The following is a 23,179-nucleotide window of genomic DNA, read 5'->3' on the forward strand; positions in this document are numbered from 1 at the left end:
CAAAATCAATTTTACAGGCATAGTAACTTCCCTGGTGGTCTAGTGGTTAGGATTCGGCGCTCTCACCGCCGCGGCCCGGGTTCGATTCCCGGTCAGGGAAAGGAAGTTTTTTGACAGGTTACTTATTGCCCTCGCTAATTCTCTGATGTTAAGAGCATCTGTGGAAAGAGCGAAATCTCCCGTCAAAATTTCTCTTTGCGACAGTGACTTCTCATAGATATTTATAGGCTCGCCACACGAATGTTGATGCAAGTAGTTTGACGGCCACTTGGTGACAGTGTTTTGCCTTCTTCATACATTGCTATTTGAAAGACATTGCTTCTCTAATTTTCCTTTACTGGTGAGGTTCAGAGTGCAACTGAATGACAACACCGGGGCCTTCTCTTTTCTTACCATCGCTGGTGGATGTGATACGGACACAACACAAAAGTGAGACATCTAATATTAGCTACCTGGCTACCGTGAAAATAAATCAAAACCTGGTTGTGTTGTCACTCCCTGTAGCAGGCTGCGACGTTAACACCTCGGTCATGGCTAACCAACCACATAGCTTTCTCGCTAATACATTTACAAACGTCTAGCTAACAAGCTTGCTATGCTAAGTTAGCTCCAGCCTGCCTAGGTGTGAAATTGCTCATACTTGAAGTAAGTTAGCATTATAGCATACCTAACTATTAGTCCGTTAGCTAACATAGCTACATACATTTTATAACGTCGTGACCGTTTTGCGAGACGGCAACGTAGAAGATAATAGGTGTTCGCTAACAAATTATCTTGCTACGGTTACGATAGGTTGTTAGCTATCGTTAGCCATATACACTAACGTTACGTCTATTCTTTCAAGATAGCGTGATATTTAACGTTAGCTAGCTGAGTAGTTTATTGTCCCATGTTCTCTCTTTATACATAGACTACAAAATATACATAACGTCATCGTAAAGAATGCAATTGCTAAATACAAAAAAGGCAGATGGTCTAGTTGGCCAAGTTAGCTAAGTTAGCCTGCTACTCCGCATCAGCAAGCTGAGTATTTGTATAGCCCAAAGTTCGTTTACGTTCGCTAGCTAACTTAGATGATTTGTTAACTATCTCCTGATATGTGTGCAAATGATTGACCTATATGTCTATATTGTCTCAATGTGTGATTTTTAGGTAACGTCTGTTCGTTTGTAACTAGAAGACATTCTTTATGTGCCACCTGGAGTTACAGAAGTATGGCAGATGACAAGGACGTGTTGCGGGATGTTTGGTTCGGGCGGATCCCCACCTGCTTCACCCTCAACCAAGACGAAATCACCGAGAGGGAAGCAGAGCCATTCTATGTAAGATGGACGTCTGCGTGCTAGAGGCTAGCTCGCTGTACAACTTTTATAACAAAAACACCTGGATGATATCATTCGATGGAAGCTGAGCGTTGAGCACAGTGTGACTTGGCACTGAATTCAATGAATGATACAAGCACCCCAGACCAGACACTACTAGCCTAATTTTGTGATGATGACCCATCACATCATCTGCTTTGGCTAATATAGATAACGATGCAGCCCATTTTAAATAAGTGGTGAAAATATTAAAGGCATGTGTGATGCGCATGCTGTATTTATAAGTTTGCCGTTTAGAAAACTGATAATATGTATCCACGAATTTGCTAGTGTAAGCTTGTACTATGATAATGAATTTTGTGGACATTGTCTCCACAGTTGCTTTTACCCAGGGTCAGTTATCTAACGTTGGTCACAGACAAAGTGAAGAAGCACTTTCACAAGGTGATGAGACAGGAGGACCTGGAGGAGATGTGGTTCGAGTATGAGGGAACGCCTTTGAAATGGTAGGTGGTTTAAGAAAAAAGCGTGTCCTTCCAGTCCTGTGAAAAATACATACTATGTTTTGAAAATAAATGTCCAAGAGGCTGAATATATCAACCTCTGTTAATGATTCCGACAGGTGCCTGTCATATGTTAGATGCTATGGCAGTTTCACCGCAGAAGGGAGTAAACTTGAGATCTGAACGTAAACGTTGCCCCCTGGTGGCAGAAAGACTGTCCTGTCATTAGGAGTAACATGGTTGTTGAAACGTGACACTTGCCAGTTGTCTTTAGGCACCAATAAAACAAATGTGCAGTTGTTTTTTATTCAGTCATTTAAATGCATTTTGAAACTTATTTTTAAGAGCCTATGGCGTGCCCCCACTTTCCTGTCGGCCAGCGGCGAAAACTGAGTCACGAGTTATAGGGGAGGGATAAGGGCAATGGTTATTCTCGTGTGACGTACTATTTGGAGAAAATTAAAAACCGGTTGAAAATAATATTCAGTACATTTAAACCGCTTACTTCTTCAAAACTAAAGAATGGACATATTTCATACTTTCATCGTGTTTCCTCAGTGCCCTCTTGTGCAAAGTGCATATAAAAACCTAGAAAGTGTGACCAACCACCGACTGCAGTGTCGTACTTGGTACACGAGATGGTGCCCTAGCCTAGACCAAGCAAAAGCGAAGAATTATCAACATAATTTTGCATGATTAGTAATTGTGCTGTTGTGTACACGTATATTCTGAAAAATGTGGTATTTCCTCAGTATAAGATTTTGGTCTGTTTTGAAATCACTTTAATCAAGAATGGCTGCAAAATAAGTCATTTTAAGTGTCGTTATAAATACACAGATGTTAGTTGAGGACATTGTTTGAGCAGTTAATAAGATAGGTCACAGAACATACAACAGAACATACAACAGAACCAAAATAAGCAGTTTGTTTTCAAAATTTGAAACATATATTTTCTTAAATTAAGTATTTCGTAAGTTTTTAATTACAAAAATTAAACCACCATAACAGAAATATTGTGAAGTGCAATGGCAGGTAATTTAAGAAAGATAGAAAACAGGAGGGATATTGTGCATCAACACTGGCACTCAAAGGGGCCTCTCAGTCACAACGGGCATTACCTTGCGTTTGACCTCCAAATCAACATGGGTGTGGAGCCGTGTAAATCTGCTAGTCTCGGTGGGTGCAGGGCGGGATATTTGTGTGCAATTGCGAACATGGTAGATTTCTGTCACTGAAATATAATTGTGAAACTTCTTCATGGTTCCTGATACTGATGATGTAAATGATCTAAAGGCACTACCCGATTGGCGTGCTGTTTGACCTCCATGCCTCCAACACTGCCCTGCCCTGGAGCATCACCGTGCATTTTAAGGTACTGGCCACCGCTTTTTACCTACTCTTTCACCAAAAAGCAAACAGAACGTATATTTGCTGTGTCACAGTGTGACTGTTTGGATGGTCTCCTTGATTAACAATTGTTCAATGATCTGAATCATCCACTGGCAGGTAAACACACAGCTTCTCTCTTCACATTGTGTTTTGAGATTAAACATTCAATTCAGAAAAGTCTGTTTTAATCACTAAGTTCTCTTGATGAAAAAATATACCCCACTGTAGTTATATGTGGTATACACCACCACAGCTTTTAGCGCAATTTATAGAGTATTATCCTAATATAGTGTCCATATATTAATTAAATAACATCAATGTTGAAGCACTGCAAATGCACTTTTGTAGAATATATATATATTTTTTACTTTTATTTTGAAATTGTAATGACGGTATATGCACACAGTGCTGTAGGCTTGAGCCCCTTTGTCCCTGTGGATCCAGGACTACAGTATTTCTTATTGTTATTGCCGTCCATGTCTTTGTATCCTGTGTGGTTGCAGGACTTCCCAGAGCAGGACCTGCTTCACTGCCCCTCAAACTCTGTGATCGAGGCCCATTTCATGTCTAGCATCAAGGAGGCTGACGCCCTGAAACACAAGGGTCAGGTGGTCAATGAGATGCAGAAGAAGGACCACAAGCAACTGTGGATGGGGCTGCAGAACGGTGAGTGTGACACGCATTTGACCACACACACTTTGGCACTGGTGTCAGTGCTTAATGTACCACTACTGTATGACTGAACAGTGTCAAATGCACCAGGAATATGGACTAATATTATTGAGTTTTAATTTAATTAATTGTGATTACACTTTTCTCAGCGCTTGATATAGCATCCCATACACAGTGCAGAATTTATCATGAACTTACTGGCAGACATTCTTAAATGATTACAATGCAGTATTTAGGCTTGTTGTTTTCCCTCTGTACTCCAGCAAGCAGTTGAAATAAAACCTGTGATTAAAGTGCAAGCTTTCAGCTTTCATTTCAGGGTTTTTACATCCATATCCATATTTTACATTCCTACATGGATGAACCATGTAGGAATTACAGCGCTTTTTATACGTAGTCCCTAAAATTCTAGGAGACCAAAAGTAATTGGGCAAATTAACACAAACTGAAATCATATATACAGTTCAATATTTCGTTGCAAATCCTTTGCAGTAAATAACTGCCTGAAGTCTACAACCCATAGACATCACAATACTGGGTTAATTCCCTGGTGATGCTTTGCCCGGCTTGCACTGCTGCCATCTTCCTGCTTGTTTTCTGGGCAATTTGCCTCCAGTCTGGTCTTCAGCAAGTGAAATGCACACTCAGTTGGATTGAGGTCAGATGATTGACTTGGCCAGTCAAGAACACTCTACTTTTTGGCCTGAAAAAAGGCCTTGGTTACTTTGGCTGTATGTGTTGGATCATTGTGCAGCTGCATCATGAAGCATCATCCAATCAGTTTCCATGCATTTGCTTGGATCTGAGCAGGCAAGATGTTCTACAGGTTCTGCAGAACTCTACAGGTTTTTTGCAAACTGTAAGCCAGAGGTGACCAATCTTATCCTAAAAGGGCCGGCGTGGGTGCAGGTTTTTGTTTTAACCCAGCAGTAACACACCTGAGTATACTAATGAACTAATTGTGGTCTTTAATCAAGACTTTGATGAGTAGAATCAGCTGTCCTAGTCCTGTGCTAAAACAACAACCTGCACATACACTGGCCCTTTCTGGATAAGATTGGACACCCCTGCTGTAAGCTGTCCATTCTATTCTTGAGGCTTGTGTCTTGCTGGAGTTTGCAGCTTGTGGTGAACCCTCTGAGGTTATGCTAGCATAGTCTTCTCTTGATGTTCTCCAACATCCTGGAGAGTTATTGGTCTGTTGAACAGTTACAAAGGGATTTGTCTTCACCTTTCAAATAATTAATCTGTCATCCAGTACACTGGTCTTCTGTGGTCTACCAGGTTGTCTGCCATTGCTAAGCACACCAGTCCATTCTTGCTTCTTAACAATGTACCAAACAGATGATTTTGACACAATTTTCTGGTTATGCCTCTCTAATTTTTCAGCCTAATGATGGCCTGCTTTACTGACATTGACACTTCTTTGGCCCTCATGTTGAGAGACAACAACAACAGACTCCAAATACAGATGGCACTCCTTGCATCAACTCTAGACATTTTGCTAGCTGTTTTATACATGAACTAACAATGAAACTTAACACCTGTTCAAGAAACATTTGAGCAGCCAATTGTCCAATTACTTTTGGTCGCCTAATTCCTGCTCTGTTCTCCCAATATGGAGGTAAAAACCTTCAAATTAAAGCTAAAAGTATGCACTTTAACTTCACAGTCATTGTTTTATTTCAAATTCAATGTGCTGGAGTCAAAACAACATAAAATGTGCCACTGTCCAAATACTTTAAGAATGCACTGTATGTTACATGCAATCTATTTATATAGCTGTGTTATATACATACATTTGCAGAGTTAACATTAACATCAACATGAACTTTGGACAACCTCAATGGGCATCGCTTTGAGAAACGCTTAGTCCTGGTCAGGGAAGATTAGACCCCTTATGTTTGTTTTCCCACATAATCAAAATGAAATACTGGCCAGGGCCCTATGACTTAGAAATGGACAGAGAACGAAAGACGTATACAGAGAAAGAGAAGCACATCATTTGGAAGGGAAATTCATTGCGAAACGTTTCGAACGCTAAAATTATGTCAAAACGGGAGCTGTGAGGGAAAGACGAGACCATGCAGAGTGAAACCGGTTTCAGACACCGCCCCGCTGCTCTGCCCGCTTCGGCCTCGGACCGCAGCCAACGGTTGAAGCCACTCTCACCCTGACTGGTCCTGGGGCTCCACACCTGCAGCTGCGAAACGGGCCAGCCGCGAGCGAAAGTGCAACAAGTGCTCGGAGAGACGGCCTGTCAGTTTCGATGGATGGTGCTATCGTTCTGGTCGCCTCGCCTGCTGAACTTTCTAACTCCTTTTCCCCGTACCCTCTCCTGGGACTCTGTGGTGAATGAACATCTGTTGAAATCAGTCTAAGAAGCTTAACTCTTGAAAGGGCTCATGTTCTGCACCTGGCCGAAGAGTTTGTGTACCATGTGAACACTGCCCTGTAGAGTGCTGTGCACTACTGAGTCTGAAGATGGATGGTTTAGAGACGTGAGTATGTCTCAATAAAAATATATCATCCATTACTTCACTTGTCTCCTCTCCCCACACTTCCGGATAGGAGATGAGGTGGTATTGGAGGAAAGGAGATAAAGTACTGGGATGGGACCCCCTGTCCTTTTGATGGGTAAGATACGTACCTTTTCCTCCACCCTGTATTCCAGAGTGCAGTTCCGGATGTCAACAGCAGGAGTGTTCTATTGAATTTGACAGCTGTATTGGAAGACCACCATAAACAAGAAGAGATTCAAACTCTGTTACTCTCACACTTAGTGGGAAAACTACATTTGTACATTTGCTGTGAAGCCTGGAACAGCAATAAGTGTTCTTACACATTGGGCTTAGGTTTGTGAGTGTGTTTTGTATTTGGTAGAACATTAGGAGTGGGGTACAACGTTGTTGTACCACAAGTGTGTGAAGATTTTCGAATTGGGCCTGGCCGTGAAAGTCTGTGATGTATAGTTTTGAGGGAATCCTCTGCACCTCTAGATTTAGTCGGTGACACATTTCACCCAGAAAGCACAGTCACTGTGTGGTTCTCTTTGATGAATCTCACATTCGCTCAAACCCCCAAAAACCTGGGCTGTTTTTGCTCTGCACTTTGAAGTTCGTTTGAGTAACTTCCTGTTTTCACTGTCACTCGGCCGGCATCACTCTCCCATCAGTTGCGCATTGACTCAGACCCCAGCCTCTGTCCTCGCTCATTGTGTCACCCCCTGCCTCTTGTGGACTTCCTGTGCTCACCGCTGGACTTCGTGTGCTCATCAGTGCTCCTGGGCTGAGTGTTGATCTAACCGAGATTGTTCTGCAAGAAACAACCAAGATTGTTCTCAGAAACGTGGACCAGAGTCTACCGTGGCAGAGGAATCACACACACACACACACACACACACACACACCTATAAATGAACACAGAGCTGTAAGCGCACATTCTCACACTATTTGCCTTGACGATGAATTGGTGTTCAGTTTGAACGTTTGAGACCTGGTATCGAGCCTGTAGGCTCATGCAGACGGAGATCTCGGCTGTGTGAGCTCAGAAAGTGGATGAGTTCTTCTGAAGTGAAACGGAAATCTAACCCAGCCCGTAAGGTGCAGGCACCTTACATAACATTTTATTTAGCAGATGCTTTTATCCAAAGCTACATACAAAACAGTGCAGGTAATACATCCAGGTAATACAACAAACAACCAAACATTTTTTGTTGTATTACCACAAGGTACAATTAATTTAGAATTGGTTGTAAGGCCATGAACATATGTCCAGTACACAAGGTAGATAGGCCAAGTCTGTAACTACCACACCAAGACAACATTCATGCCATGGTGAAAATGCACCATTTCCTTGACCTGGAAAAGAAAGACATCCTTAATACAGTTTCATTGCTGTGTTTTATGAGCCCAGAGATGAACTGTGAAATATTTCCTGTTTCTTCAAGGTTGTGTTTTGTGTTGCTTTAGATAAGTTTGACCAGTTCTGGGCGATGAACAGGAAGCTGATGGAATATCCTACAGAGGAAGGTGGATTCCGGTACCTCCCGTTCAGGATATACCAGGTATTACATCACACATGACATCACACATGACATCCCAGCTTTGTGTGCCTGGGGTGATGTATTGGGTTTGAGTCTATTACAGAGCACTGCTATAATTCTGATTATTTGCTTATTGGTTGCGCATTAAGGCTATCTGATGCAGTAATCTTCAGGCCTGGCCTGATCCAGTTTTCTGAATAGGTCTTATTCTTATGTTGTAGTAATTCTGGCGGAAGGTTGGTAGATAACACTTGACCTTGAGAGTGGTTTTGCTTTCTTTTGTGTGAAAAACATTTGATTTGATTTTATTAGATTTGGTCCACCTATTAAAGGGTAGTCTCTGGACCCTTGCCCTTTGCACTTTAGTGTACTCTGAGACTTTCTGGTGTAATCCTCCCCTGGTTTAAAATACAGGTCACATAATTTGGGTGTCTCTAAAGTTTTAAACGTATTATTCTCACTGCAGAGGAACCAGTGTGAGTGTGTGTCTATGTGAGTGAGAAAGAGAGTAGAGTACCTCTCTCTGACCTCTGTACTTAGTCAGACTGAGCAGTTTTGTAGAAAGTTTCCTAAGCGAGAGGGGAGTGGCTCTCTTTAGATAGTTTTTTGATGAGTGAAACTGCTGCGTAAGCTATGCCACCGTACACTTCATTTGCTTATTTCACATCTGTCTGTGATGCTGCTTCTCTGTACTCTTTAGCCATGAACACAGCGGTGCTGACAAGGGTGGCAGAATAGTATTATTTATTTCATATGGAGGCAGGGCTCTTGACTTCAAAACTTTTTAAAACCATTTTGTTCAGTCAGTAGCTGTGACAACAATTTGCCCTTGCAATGCCTTTGTTATCCATGTATGAGGTGTGTTTTAGCTTGTGTGCAATTTTATTTGCGACGCCGTTCGAGGCTGTGGGTCCGTATTTGTGCATGTGTTTATGCCGGTTAGTGTACCACATTTCCAGTAGATGGTGCAATAATCAAAGTTATAATGACCGGTTCAGAACCCGTGTGGGGGCCTTGAGGTTTTGCGTGCAGTGCAAGTTTCCAAACAGCGTCGCGTCTGAAACCGCAGGGTCTGTCAGTGTGACCGTGAGCCGAACTGTCGTTCGGAGGCAGAAATCTGCAGTAGATGTGTTCTGTGAGAGTAAGCAGGAAGACGGTCATATGTACAGAGCTAATTTCCAGTAAATGGACCCACTCACTTACATTACATGACATTAATGGCATTTTTTCAGATGCTCTTATCCAGAGCGACGTACAGTTGATTAGACTAAGCAGGAGACAATCCTTCCCTGGAGCAATGCAGGATTAAGGGCCCAATGGTTGTGCGGTTCTTAATTGTGGCTACACTGGGGATCGAACCACCAACCTTGCGTGTTCCAGTCCTGTACCTTAATCACTACCCCACACTCCCTCCCTGCTCCACAGCCGCCTCTGTCCCCACAGCCGCCTCTGTCCCCACAGCCGCCTCTGTCCCCACAGCCGCCTCTGTCCCCACAGCCGCCTCTGTCCCCACAGCCTCCTCTGTCCCCACAGCCGCCTCTGTCCCCACAGCCGCCTCTGTCCCCACAGCCGCCTCTGTCCCCACAGCCGCCTCTGTCCCCACAGCCTCTGGCCAGTTTTAACTGCCCCTCAGGGCCCGGGATTTCTCAGTGTTAATCAGGCACCCGTAGACTGCAGTCAAAGCCATGTATGAGAGGTCCTCCTCAGACTCTGCTCTGTGAGAGTTTCCTGTCACCTGCAGTGTGAAAAGAATTAGCTAGTGACTCCACGTGTTCAAGAGAACTGAGGATGTCTACTCTCATGAGTTGGCAGTGGGTTCACGAGGTGTGGTTGTAGATGATCGGTCATTCCAAATTGGGGTGGGTATTACAATGCTTAGCCCCAGATGTATATTTGAAAAAAGGTACAACACAGTAGCCCTTGCATATATTCCCCATCAGACATTGCATCAGGTGACATGATGACCATATTCCAATGCTGCCATCAGCTGCCATCCACAGCCAACCCCCCAGCAACCAGGGATATAGCCAATTAAGCGTCATGTCAGAAGGTTTCATTTCAATCCATTCGGAATGTCACTGCAATGAGACTAGGCACATTTGCTAGAAGCATTCTATGCTTATTTATTTGTCTATTTAATGTGCACTGTTGGTAAAGGTGAATAACTCTGAAACCAGAAGCTGTTTGTTTGTTTGTTTATTGATTTATTTAAATTGTGAAAGATGCTGTGACTCAGTCAGAGGGGAAAATTTCTCCTGATTTTTGTGTGGTTGAAAGATTGGGAAATTGTGCTGCTGTTCCTAAGTGGGCGAGGAGTTAAGGGGTTGGGCGGGTTTTTCCCATAACAGAGTGAGGGAGACATGCCCTAAGGCATGAATTTGTGAATTTTATAGATATATATATATACTGTAACGCAACTTGGTTAGCCAAATATTGCATTGTTCCTTGTTTCAGAAACTCCTGAACATGCATGTATTTGCTACTACCCTGTTTATGTCCTATGCCTTATTTTTTTCTGGCGACTATGACTGTACAGTCTCACACCTGTATGCGGTTATTTATTTGGCAATCTCTTTTGACCTGAAAGCCAAATAAAATAAACTTGATACGACCAGGCCTTTCAGACTTAATACAGCGTGTAATCGATGTGTGGGCACTGGGGCGGCTTCCCGCCGTACACTGACTCAAGTGAAATTTCCCCAAGATGATTAAGTTGGGGTGCGTCCAGGCATCACACGCCTGGAAAATGTTATCCCGTGCCACCTCTCTGGCTGCGGGGGAGCTTGTCTGTTATCTATTGAGCTGCTGTGATATACCGGCTTCACAGTTTCCTGAAACACCGTTTACCGCCGTGGGCTAACAACTGCCGATATACCAGACAGCCCCGTGAAGAGGTTCAGAGATTACGTCACCTGCCTCTAATAATGTAGGATTATGCTCTTAGATTTCAGAGAATAAAAAGGCGTGTCTGAACGAACCAAGTGTGCAAATCTGCGTGAGGATTTTTATGCTTTAAGATTGATGTGGGAAAATTGTTTGCCGTATTATGAACTAACCTTAGGTCAATCGTTTAAGATACCAAAACGTGTTAAACACGTTGCTTTATTTATCATTATGTAGCCCGTAGCCTATTTGGTGGAAGGATGAAAACAAAAGGCATAATTGCATCATCATTCGGACTCGCACACACACGTTCATGGTTTGTACAAATTAGCCTGTATGCGAAGTATAGAAATGTCAGCTAAAGAAATGTGATCGTTATGTGCCAGTTTAAATGCTACAAAAAAAAAAGAACATGATCGATTGTAGGCGCTTATTTTAATAGTTTGCCGCGAACCATGTTTTAAACACTGTTCTTTTGTTTGGAGTGGTTACTATTTACTGACTTACAGGGGGGGAAGTTTTGAAGAACATTAAGTGCCGTAAATAGCATACAGACATTAAGAATGATCATCTGCATGAAAAGCACCACTATGACATGCTTTGTTTTATTAGTGGAAGGGGAGGCTGCGTTGCCCCAGAAATGACCAGAGAAGTTACTCTGAACCGCAGACACATCACGCACGACGGGATTCAGTCTAGACACAACTGCATATACAGTATATATTTCAGAGTGGGGGGAAAACCGAATAAATGGAGAATAGAACTTCCCGTTGTCCGGATGTGTAAATCACCACAGATAATGACCGTCTCCTAACCAGGAATCCAGAAATGGCTTTCGGTCTGTAAATAACACTGCATTTCTTCAATACAGACAGAATTAATGATAACATTTACCCAAATGATATACCCTTCGCCAACACCAGACTTCCGTCGGGCCTCTCTGCGCGAGAGCACTGAGGTCTTTAATAAAGATGTGAGGGGATGCTGGGCGAAACTTCAACCCGGAGTTTAATTAGTAACAGCGGAGTTGTATTTGAGTATTTTGTATCAGATAAGTTACGTGTGTATGTCCTAGCATATGAAGTCAATTATGCCTTGTATGTTGAATTGTGATAAGGGTCAGAGTTACACAGTTGTGTTGCGCTTTATTGGTGTGGAAAGTGACCTCTTGATACTCATAACGAACTAATTTTGCCGCCCATTTCCGGCGGAGACGACATGGCCTGAGTCAAGGTGCGAAACGCGTCGTTTCACAGAAAAAAGTGAAATTTAAAATGCTTTACAACCGCAAGTCACATTGTTTCATTGTTTCAGACGGATGCTTAACACAAAGGCATTTCGCCTGCTCCGTGACTACATAGTTACTCACCAGCAGAGGCTGGAGATTTCACCGTTTTCCTTGGGACAATGTATCACCGGCGTGCGATCCTTCTAGGAATTCTCAATTAGTCTTCACTTAAAATCTAGGGCAACAAGAACAGAACTTATCTTTTAAATATATTAACTCTGCATCGTAATAGCCATCATAAACTCATTCATTCATTCATTCATTCATTCATTCATTCATTCATTATCCTAACCCACTTATCCTGAACAGGGTCGCAGGGAGGCTGGAGCCTATCCCAGCATACATTGGGCGAAAGGCAGGAATGCACCTTGGACAGGTCGCCAGTCCATTGCAGGGCGCACACACCATTCACTCACACCTACCGGCAATTTAGACTCTCCAATCAGCCTAACCTGCATGTCTTTGGACTGTGGGAGGAAACCGGAGTACCCGGAAGAAACCCATGCAGACATGAGGCGAGCATGCAAATTCCGCACGGAGAGGCCCTGTCCGACAGGGATTCGAACCCCGGACCTCCTTGCTGTGAGGCGGCAGTGCTACCCACTGCACCATCCATGCTTCCTCCATCCTAAACTATGAATTGAAAATGTAAATCTTGTATTCATTATAATGAAGAATGCCTTGTGTTTGTATTTGTGGTAGTAACAGCGGACTGATGTGTCTTACCATGTGTCTGTGACCATAAGAACTATATTAACTTTATCAGTCGCACTCAGGAAATCACATTGTCCAGTACGGGACAGTGTAATATTTTCATCACTTGTGGTTTTTATTTTCACCATTGTGTAGAAATTGACTTGCTTGTCAGAAATCATAATGAACATATTAGGCTGCTGTGCCTGTGGGTATATTCTGGCTTGATGTAATTTTTCCGGGTTGAATCCATGGCTTTAACTTGTAATTATAATAATGCAGTTATTTAGCTTATCCAAAGTGACTTATAGTTGATTAGACAGTCCCCCCTGGAGCAATGTGGGGTTAAGGGCCTTTCTCAAGGGCCCAACAGCTGTGCAGTGGCTACACCAGGGCTTGAACCGCCAACCGTTCAGGTCCCAGCCATGTACCTTTGCCACTAGGCCACAGGCTTCTTTGTGAAAGGTAGGGGGGTGGCAGAGGGCTTTCTGAGGTCTCTGGAGCCGGTCCCACGCCCTGTGCTGCACTGCCACCCCAAACGTCACGGCTGCTGAAAAGAAAGTGTTGGCGGTGCCTGCATATCGTGCAACCCCGCTGGGATTAATGGCCCTTTTTGTATGGCGCACGAGTCAATAATTAATGGCGGTATTTAAAAATGCATCGACGCCGCTGTCACTTAACGCACTCTCTCTCCGCTCTGTCTCTCCGGCTAATGCCCGCGCGACCCCGCGCTTCCTGCCCGCGGGTGACTCAGTCTTTCTGGTAACCGTACCGGCCCGGCCGCACCTTTGGGCCACCTTCCCTTCCCCTGGCTCCGGCGGTGTTAGTTACCGGTGTGATACCCGAGCCTCCTGATGGCAGGTTTCCTTTTTACAGGCCCATGATTAGTCCCTATTGTGTGTCGGGGTGGTGTTTGTCACCACCGGGCCCTGCCTCCCGGTCTTTTCACTTGGACACCCCTGTCAGTGTCCCATGCACGATACTTCACAATGGGCTCCGGGCCCGTCTCCAGTGCGTGACAGCTCCCTGCATGCACTCAAATCAAGCGCCAGCGCCATTAATATTTTACCGCCTGTGTCTTCGATTGCTTCTTTTTTTGTTCTTTTTGTGTGTCCGTACGGCGACCAATTATAAAGGCTTGTGGTCCGAGCCCATCAATCAGTCGTTTTTTCACCCTTGTCCATCTGTTTTTGTTTTGTGTAGAAGCGTGTTGAGTCCTTCCCTTTTGGTATTTTTGATAGGTACACTGCAGGCATATGCACAGACTTAAATACTGCTGTTGCATTTAAGGGAAGTATTACAAACTAGTGCAGTGATTTAAAAAATAAAACTGTTACAATGGCATCTGTATTCCCTGTGTTGTAAAGTTTAAGGCTCCTCACTGAGAAGAAGTTTGGCATCTCAACATTATGGTACGGTTTGCTTTGGTTGTTAATTAGGCCTGCTCTTTGTTGTTAACAAATGTTATTACAATTATCAGGGGGCCAAGCACCATTAGAGTATCGGAACTGAATTTTCCAATTTACCAACACTGCTACAAAATACACTTGGGCTAGAAGCCAAAGTTGGCAGGTCCGTAGAGGGATTTATCATTAGCGTGGGTGCCAGTTTGCCCTCATAACTGCTTTTTATGATAACTGAAGTATAAAAACTGAATGGTGCACATGAGACATGTGAAAAGTGGTTTTAGTTAGTGTAGTGGTGTAATTTACCCTACTTATGTAGGTTCTCTACTCATGCTGAATGCACCTTCACTGATGTCTTCTACGGATTTGTATCCTTACATGCTCATAAAATATTGAGTAAACAGTATTTATTTATTTAATATATATGTTTACATGTAACATATAAATGATTGTGTCAAATTAAATTAGTAAGTGAAGACCTTATTGCCATGGTACAAGTTCCTCACTTACTAATTTTATTTCACGCACTCATTTATATGTTATATTGGTAAGTGTATTGATGTCTGTGAGAAGTCCACGCACCCATGATGACATTGATTCAATCACATGTTGGTGCTATAACATATGTCATATTTATTTATCTTTAATAATTAATAATTAATCTTTATAGCATTATTGCATTAAACGTGGAAGTACAAAATGTGCTACACATTTTTAGGTCTAATATTTCAGTCCAACACTGGCTGTTGTTCTTAAATGTTGTTTTTGTTTTGGGTGTATAAAGTTGAACTAATTTAATCTCTGAGTGGAATTTTGGCTCATGCGTGTCATGGAGCTGGTGAGTTGACCAGCGAACAGGAAGTGATTTTAAGCAGTTGTTTTGTGGCCATCTGTGTTGTGTTCTGATGATAGATTCCAGTCATCTTGGGTGAAGAGCATATTTGAAAATGGCTGCTCATCATTCATCATTGCAGATGGATGATTTTAACCCCAAGGACATGGTGAAGCTAGATAGCAAAAACCAGGCCAGAACTTTCACTTGAAAATAGAAAGTTTTCGGAATGCATCAATCTGGCTCACACGGTTGGATTTCATCCCGATTTCTGTGGTGAGACAGTGGTTAATGTAAGTAAATATACACCCCCCCCCCCAGTTGCCTACTCTATTTAGATTCATTAGTTTATTCCTATTTCTTGTCATTTTGTTTTCAATAATTTTATGTTGGGTTAGGATCATTCCTTGACTGATCGCAGTAACAGAAAGTAGTCCTCAATTACCCTGCATAGTTTTATTACATATATAACTCCATATATCTACATGTACATAAGTTAATTATTTGTGGCTATATCAGTGCTTACATAACCAGCGTTAGTGTGGATTTCCAGAACCACCATTCCCTCATTTATAGCCTCTATTGCCCCCCCAGGTCCTCCAGCTCTACCTGTAGCTATTAGGCTCCACCCCCAAACTCATCCCCCAAGTCCTAAGCCCAACCCCCAAGCCCAAACCCCATTCCTTGCTGCAGTATCCGTGGTGCGCGACGGGTCTCATGCCAGTCCAGCGGATTGGGTATATCTGTGCCCTGAATCACAGAGAGGAGTCAGGGCTGGGGGTGGAGTCTTGGCACACAAACAGGCAGCCCCATAAAACTCCAGACGCAAACCCCCCCCCTCTCATCCACCCCCTTCCCGAAAGCCCGTTGCCCCCCGGTGCAGCCAGACAGATGCCCCCTGTGCAGTCGTAGGGCGCTGGAGTAAGCGGGGTGAGTAACTGCGGGCACGGGCTCCACGCGCCTGCAGGACCCCCTGCGCTGCCCAGACAGACGCGTTAACGGCATTCTTCAGCCGCCGCCGTCGCCACCGCGTCTGTCACACGCTCAGCAGCAGCGTAATGCCTTACAGCCCCGCAACGCTGCCATGTACAGCCTTATTTTATTACCAAAGGGCCTGTGTCTTTCCCTTTCTGCCCAGAGACTACAGAGCCTATTTCTCTTCACCACTTCACTTCACCTGAAATTGAGCTTTATTGGTGTTGGTTTATACTAGGTGTATACTATATTAGGAATGTTAATCATTTACCATTTATACATACCGTATTATCTGCATTATTGAACGGGCATGAATCAGTATTGTACTGGTGGTATACCATTATTCTATCAGACTTGGACCGTGGCCAGAATGGCTTTGTATGTGCTGGTGTTCACGGTTACACCATTTTTCACTGGAGGTATGACATTTTTCCAACATAAGTAACGCTTCCTTCTAACGCCAAACCAACACTACTATGGCCAGAAAGACCAATTTCTTTTGACAACCCGTTTCAATGGAAGTGACACAGCATTACAATGGAAGTGACCCAGCATCATTTAACAAACTCCAGACATGTATTTTTGTTGATTACCCTCAGGGTTTTTTGGCAGCCCTTTGGAAAAACCAGTTAGCATGGAAATGGTGTCTCTGGGTGGATTTGGAGACTTTGTGTCTCCACTAAGTCAGGTTTTGTAGATCTCCATCAAGTTTCTCCGGTAAGTTCCTGCGTCGCTGTGGGGGGTTACGAGCATCCTCTCCCTGGCAGGTAGACTGTTCCAGTTGTTTTTAATTATTGACTAATAGAACAAAGTCGTATGTTTTTCTTTGTAACCATCTCCTGTGAAGGTCACCAACCTTTTGTCTTGTTTCTTCTTATAGCTGCATTCCCCCATATTGATGGTCCCACATACATTTTTATGTCTGTTACCTTGGGTTTTTATCCCGGTGAAAAAGGAGGCCATGGGTCTGAATAATTGTGACGCATCTTTTTTGTGAGAAGCAGAAATATTTTTCTCTGAGCTGTTGTATTGGTATAAAAGAATATCATTTTCTGAATGAGCTTACAAGATGGCTTATCTGTATTATTATATATAATTATTTTTTTTACTGTCTTTGCTGATCTGTATCAAGGCTGTGAATAATCTTGGGAGGGTACTCTCTCTAGCATCCCAGGCTGTGACTGTGCGTGTTGGAACGAGATGCAGATAAAGAAGTCGGGTGATAAAATGGGGTGGTGTGTGTTCCTCATTTTTGGTTTGTTGATTCCCGGCATTCTGGAGTAAAACGGCTCATTGCTCAGTAGGCCCCTCCTTTCTTATCATAATTCTATGGGATTTACTTCATCAGAATTCTGGGAGCACATGATGGCTGCTGCTCTTAGTCCACTGATGAGTCATGTTCCACCAGGGATTCAAACAAAAATATTTTTAATTATTCCCTCTCTCCAGCTTTATATGAAGCTCACACTTCTTTCCCTCTTTTGTCTCTCTTCCTCCCCGTTTGATTGTGACGTCTAACCTCGCCTCTCTCCTTGTTTTCCCCTCCAGACGATGAGCGACAGGCCGTTCATCCAGAAGCTGTTCCGTCCGGCGACTCCTGACGGGCATGCCCACACCCTAGGAGACCTGCTGAAGGAGATGTTCCCAGCTGCCATACCCCAGGACGGTACGCACTGCGCCCTGGCATATTCCTGCCAGACCATGGAAAGTCTTACATCCTGACCACACTGCTGCCCACTGCCAAACCCATGAACCCGTCTATGGAAATATCATGCATAAGAGGGCATTCCTTGGCCCATTGACTACGCAAACCCCTCCATTTTGAAACTTTTCGTTTGACCTAGCCCCTTCTTCCATTCACTCCACCCAGCACACCACCCATGGACTGTGTAAACGGGTGCGATTTACTCCACTCAGAATGTCAATAACTCCACCCTTACTTCCAGTGAGTGTGTAAACAGGAGTAATTGACTTCACTCAAGCTGTATTGCTTCCTCTAATCCTAGCTTTGACTCCCCCTTAGCCTCATTGACTCCACCCATCCTTTCATTGACTCCACCTTCCCTTTCCTGGTTTACTCTACCTCCTGCAACCTGCCCTTGACCAACCACAGCTGTGCTTCACCTTTTTACTGCAGGCCTTAATGCACCTGCAGATCTCCTGGTCTGGCAGAGATAAACGCTTGAGCTGAGACCTTTCCCCCATTCATACCAACATGAGTGTGAACAGGAGAATGTTAGATGGAGAGAAGAGACAGTAAATCTGATGCAGGAAAGGGGTGGAATTCATTTTGGAACAGGAAGACCTTGCACAGGTACAGTTACTGTATCTTGGACCACTGTGTGGTTATAGTTGCTTTTTGAATTGTATGACGATTCGAATGAGGGACTTTTGGGTGGGGAAGTTAACCAATGTTAGATGGAGGAAGGGGCAGATTGCCAGGTGGCAATGATCAAGCATACTTTAAATGACTTTTTGCCGCATCAGCCTTTAGATTGCCAGCACAGTTCCCATGACTGTTGTACTTAAATATAGAATATCTCCCCTCCTGGGTGGAGTTCTCACCCTTGATGTTTTCAGCAGTGGCGGGGAGTGTACAGAGGAATTTGCGTGATTCACGCTTAGATGTGCCGATAATGGTGGTGGTGGGGGCGGGGAGGAAGGGGGCACCGTCTCCTTGTGAAAGGGGGACGCGACGCAGCCAAAACAGGGCCTGTGTGGGTCCCCCCCGGAGAGGAAGCAGATAAGCAGACAAAGCGGGAGGGAGACTGGGGCCCGCAGGCTCGGGGTGTGCACACGCCGGCCCTCTGTTCCGCCAGGGCGGCGCGATGAAAGTGAGAGTCTGGAGCTTTGTTCCCCTCCTCCTCTTCCTCACTGGCAAAATCTCCGCTCGATGGGATGAGAGATAAAAGACTCTGGCTTAAAGGACTTTTGTGGCGCAGCTAGAGGAGATTTCAGGTTTATGCTGAAAGTGTAGGAGTTGTTTCGCCTTGTGTATGTGTGTGAGTGCAGGCGTGCCTGCCGGTGTGTGTGGCAGTTATTTGTGGCGTGTGCTTGGACATAGACATGCCCCCCCGACTAAGGTGTGGTCGTCTTTGACAGGCGCCGCCTAATCCTCGTGCCCCAACGACCCCTGGTTGTAGTGTGGATGTGGTTTGCAGAAGCGTGTCCAAATATTTGGGTCCTTCCCATCTCCCAGTTTGTTATGTTTGCCCATTACAAATAAATGTGTTTCTTACATATCGGCCTAATTCGGCACAGTGGTGCTTTGTTTACAGACTGTGTCATGTAAGGTGACCAAAGTTTGTGTTCCCTCCCAGCCAATCTAACTCCAAGTATTTTTTTTCATTAGTTGTAATAGATCTCAATAGTGGCAACAGGTGGATGCAACCTTAAGAGTAATCTTAATAACTTAATGTTAATTAAAAAATGATTATAATGGTCAGAAGACCGAGAATGAGAACTTGGGAGATTCTGGGAGTTACCCTCAATTCTTCCATTGCTTCTCATCACTGACGTCTTATTCCATCTCACCTCCAACTTCCGAGCCGCGACACGGGCCATGAATCCCCCTGCCCTTCGGAATAGAGCCGATTCATCCGAAATATGCAGCACCTTGTCGACGCTTGCTAAAAATACTTTGCTCGCTTTCTTGAAAACGAATGTAGCTTTCTGTGAAACGGCTTATTTTATAAAGGGCTCAACCGTTTGTATTTGTTTGCGGTTGTGAAACTTTTTTTAAAGGTTTTTTTCTAAAACAACACACTCTGGCATTATTTATAATAAATGAAGGGCGCAGAAATCCCCCCACCCTGAGTGAACTCATGGAATAGGCTGCGTGTGAAACACCCCCCTCCCACTCACTCTTGGCCCAAATGGTACAGCCCACGCAACAAGTAGCAGTCTGTGATAGACCGGCCCACTCGTTGTAGCATCCCTCGGTATTGCTGCGGGTCCTCTCGGGCCTGTCAGGTCTGTGTATTGGACTGAGAGGCCAGGAGTTGTTCCAGTTCCACGTCAGTAGGGGTGTGCTGCTGTCAGAGCCGCTTGCTGGCCTTAGTCGTCCGTAGCTCAGCCGTGTGAGACTGAAACCGAGCCAACCACCGCTTTAGCTGCAGAAGTTTACTCCCCTTTGATACACTCTCTGTAAAAGATGAACGCATTCATTGTTTCATAGTCCGTAGTGCCAGATGTGTTACTTTTACTCTGATTCAGTTGGGCTCTTATGTAATGTTTCACACATTGTGATTTACAAATACCAGTGCTGTGTGATTACAGATTGAATTTCCTCCCCCTCTCTCTCTCTTTCTCTCTCTCTCTCTCTCTCTCACTCCCTCCCTCCCCCTTGGCTCCTCTTTACATGTTTTTTATTTCCTGTCACTGGAGGAACATGGTGTTGCGGTCCTCTAAGTACTACTTATCTCAGCTCTGACTCCGAAGCCCTCATGTTGGCCCAGTTGTGCAGTGAATTGCCAAACCGCTGTGCATGCGTGTGTGCGCGCGCTTGCATATGTGTGTGCCTGGGTGATTTCTCCACTGGGTGATTTCTCCTTTGTTTCATTTGGAATATGTCTTTTGTTTTGCTTTGTTTCCATGTGTTTCATTAGATTGGCATGTTGGTTTGCTGACTCAGCAAGTGTGCTTGTCATACTAATGGGCTGTTGAGCATTTGCAGATTAAAGGATTCATAGGTGCGCTTGGGTGTGTGCGCCCACGTGCGTTCGCATGCCCGTTGGTGTGCGTGTCTGCAAGTGAAAGTGCTTGTGCGTGTGTGTGTGTTTTCGTAGTGTGTGCTGGCTTAGTTTGGTCTGTCACATGTTGTGTCGGTGGATCTGTCGCTTCCATGCTGTGTGATTCACATGGAAAAAAAGGCCTTGCTCAGGGACAGATGGACCTCCAGGGTTCCTGTATACAGAAAGCTTCCTGTTTTTCCTTGTGATTGTTCCCTTTCGTTTCTTTCTCACACAACTGACTTGTCAGAATCAAACGCCCTTGTTTTGAAACACGGAAACCGTCTGTCTCACCAGCTTAGAAAAAAAAAGAAAACAAAAAGAAAACCTCCAAATTTTTCCATCAGACGAAGATGAATTAATCACAGTCTTGGTTACCTGTACCTCCGCCCAGACTAGAGTATTATAACAACAACACGGTGGCCCCACCTAGGCTTTATTAGCAGCATTGCAGTCTGGTCCACAGCCATCCAATGCACCCTCGGTGTCTGCTCAGCAGTGGGCGAAGACGACATTCGAACATGGCTAAAGAGTTAGCCAACGTCATCTGAGATTCTGCTCAGTCATTGGCCAAGATTACATTAGAACCTGGCTAAGAGTTAGCCAAGGTAGCCTGAGAGTCTGGTTAGTCCTGGGCCAAGACAACATTAGATTCTGGCTAAGAGTTAACCATGGTAGTCTGAGAGTCTGGTTAGTACTGGGCCAAGACAACATTAGGTTCTGGCTAAGAATTAACCATGGTAGTCTGAGAGTCTGGTTAGTATTGGGCCAAGACAACATTAGATTCTGACTAAGAGTTAACCATGGTAGTCTGAGAGTCTGGTTAGTACTGAGTGGAAATGACATTAGAGTCGGGCTAACGGTTAGCCTGGTCAGTAATATACATAGAGTGCCTGAAAGACTGGACCACAGTTGTGTATCAGTCAGTCTGTCAGTATTTCAAATACTGCAGAGAAAGTGTTTGCTGTAAATGCAGAACAGGAGCACCTAGCACATGGTAATGGACTGTATGGAATGTTGTGTTGCCATGGGTAAGACCCAGCTAATTCTCTTGTGGTTCGCCAGAACTGGTGACTTAAGAGAGCTGTTGACAGGCTGGAGTCTCTCCTCTCCACGTGACCGCAGCCAAACTTCTCCTCCTTTTCGTACCCCCTGTTGCCGGGCAACCACCGCATATCTCGGCTGACTCGTGTCTACGATGATGGCCACAGCCACAAGTGGGTGTGGCCCTGTGTCTGTATCACCTGTGCATGTTGAGAGAGTAGTGCACAGCTACTCTCAGTTCTGCTGTCCAGTTTGAATACAGAGAAGAAATGACATTGTAATGACATTACTCCATTAACATTTTTTGTATTTGTTTTTGTTCAGTTGGACATATAGCTTAAATGTACAGAATCAGAGTATTATATAATTCTAGCATGTTTTTTTGTACATTTTACATTTCATTGGATTGAAATTGCCTTGAATGAGGGAAGATGGGAACCATTCAATATCATTGGTGTAGAAGGAGTGGTCTGTGTCCTTTTGTGTGATTGGCGGAAAGGGGGGTCAGTATGCTGCATTTTGATTGGTGAGGGGTGAGTTCAGTCCACTGCGGTATGATTGGCTGAGGTCGAGGCCAGTATTATTGGTGGAGAAGGGAATGCATACGTCTCAGTGAAGCAGGATTATGCTTTTTTTCCCCAAGAAAAAAAATGCAGTTAATGGTATATTGTCCAAAACAGATTCAAGTAGGATTCAAGTTGAGATGTACAGTATCTTTATGGATTCACAGAACCTGTGCTCTTTGTGTATAATTAGCTGGGAAACAGATTGATTGATGTGGCATTCATGAGCTTATGCTAAATACAAAAGGCACAAAAATAATATTTTCTCTGGCCGCCCACGACAGCAGCAACGGTGTTGATGGATGAGCTAATTTGACTGGGAACAGTGAGAACTGTGAGCACGCCCCAGAGCTTCACATCCCGCCAGAAAGAAAGTAATTTAGAAAATATATTTTTTATTTTTTTAGTCATTTTGTACTTCTCTTAGTGCTAGCTTTAGCGTGGCCACACACTTCTGTACTTGTGCATTCAAGGTTTGGCACCCAGCCAGGTTCTTCTTCAGAAGTGTAAATGATGGTTAGATGGTTAGAGAGGGTGCAGTAAACAGGGTCTGTTCATGGGGGATGGTGTCTGAGCCACGCTCACAGAAAGCCATTTCTCCACTGGCATTGAGGGCGGGATTACCTACATGCCCCCTGACCTCTGACCCTCAGTAATGGGCAGTGTCTGCTGTAAACAGGCCCAGTGGCATGACAAACAGTCCCACGCTGTGTGCAGCTTGGCCCGGAAAAGGGTGCTAATGGACCCCTAAGTGAAAAGTCAGCTTTGGGCGGGAGAGGGGGGATTTGGAGGGGTGACAAATGTGCCGGATTACCATGGAGATGAGTTGGAGGA

At 44.3% G+C, this 23,179-nt stretch overlaps 1 protein-coding gene and 1 non-coding gene across 6 annotated transcripts in view; both read left to right on the forward strand.

The window, feature by feature from the left end:
• The first annotated feature begins 28 nt into the window (after positions 1-28).
• On the forward strand, positions 29-100 carry trnae-cuc (transfer RNA glutamic acid (anticodon CUC)). Its single transcript has one exon. It is a non-coding gene; the product is annotated as a tRNA-Glu (tRNA).
• Positions 101-210: 110 nt separating this feature from the next.
• Positions 211-23,179, forward strand: part of atg5 (ATG5 autophagy related 5 homolog (S. cerevisiae)) — a 29,849-nt gene continuing 6,880 nt past the window's right edge. The window contains exons 1-7 of one of the 5 annotated variants that reach the window (XM_061240981.1): positions 211-429; positions 1,211-1,322; positions 1,701-1,828; positions 3,119-3,197; positions 3,718-3,880; positions 7,858-7,952; positions 17,557-17,674. In XM_061240981.1, coding sequence (XP_061096965.1) covers positions 1,215-1,322; positions 1,701-1,828; positions 3,119-3,197; positions 3,718-3,880; positions 7,858-7,952; positions 17,557-17,674 — 691 coding nt within the window. In that variant the 5' untranslated portion in view covers positions 211-429; positions 1,211-1,214. Of the gene's footprint in view, positions 430-469; positions 646-1,152; positions 1,323-1,700; positions 1,829-3,118; positions 3,198-3,717; positions 3,881-7,857; positions 7,953-17,556; positions 17,675-23,179 lie in introns of those variants that run through there. The other 4 variants (XM_061240971.1, XM_061240969.1, XM_061240972.1 and 1 more) reach the window with 4 other exon arrangements.

The sequence above is a fragment of the Conger conger genome, chromosome 1 (genome assembly GCF_963514075.1).
Source record: "Conger conger chromosome 1, fConCon1.1, whole genome shotgun sequence".
In the NCBI taxonomy this organism is placed as follows: Eukaryota; Metazoa; Chordata; class Actinopteri; order Anguilliformes; family Congridae; genus Conger; species Conger conger.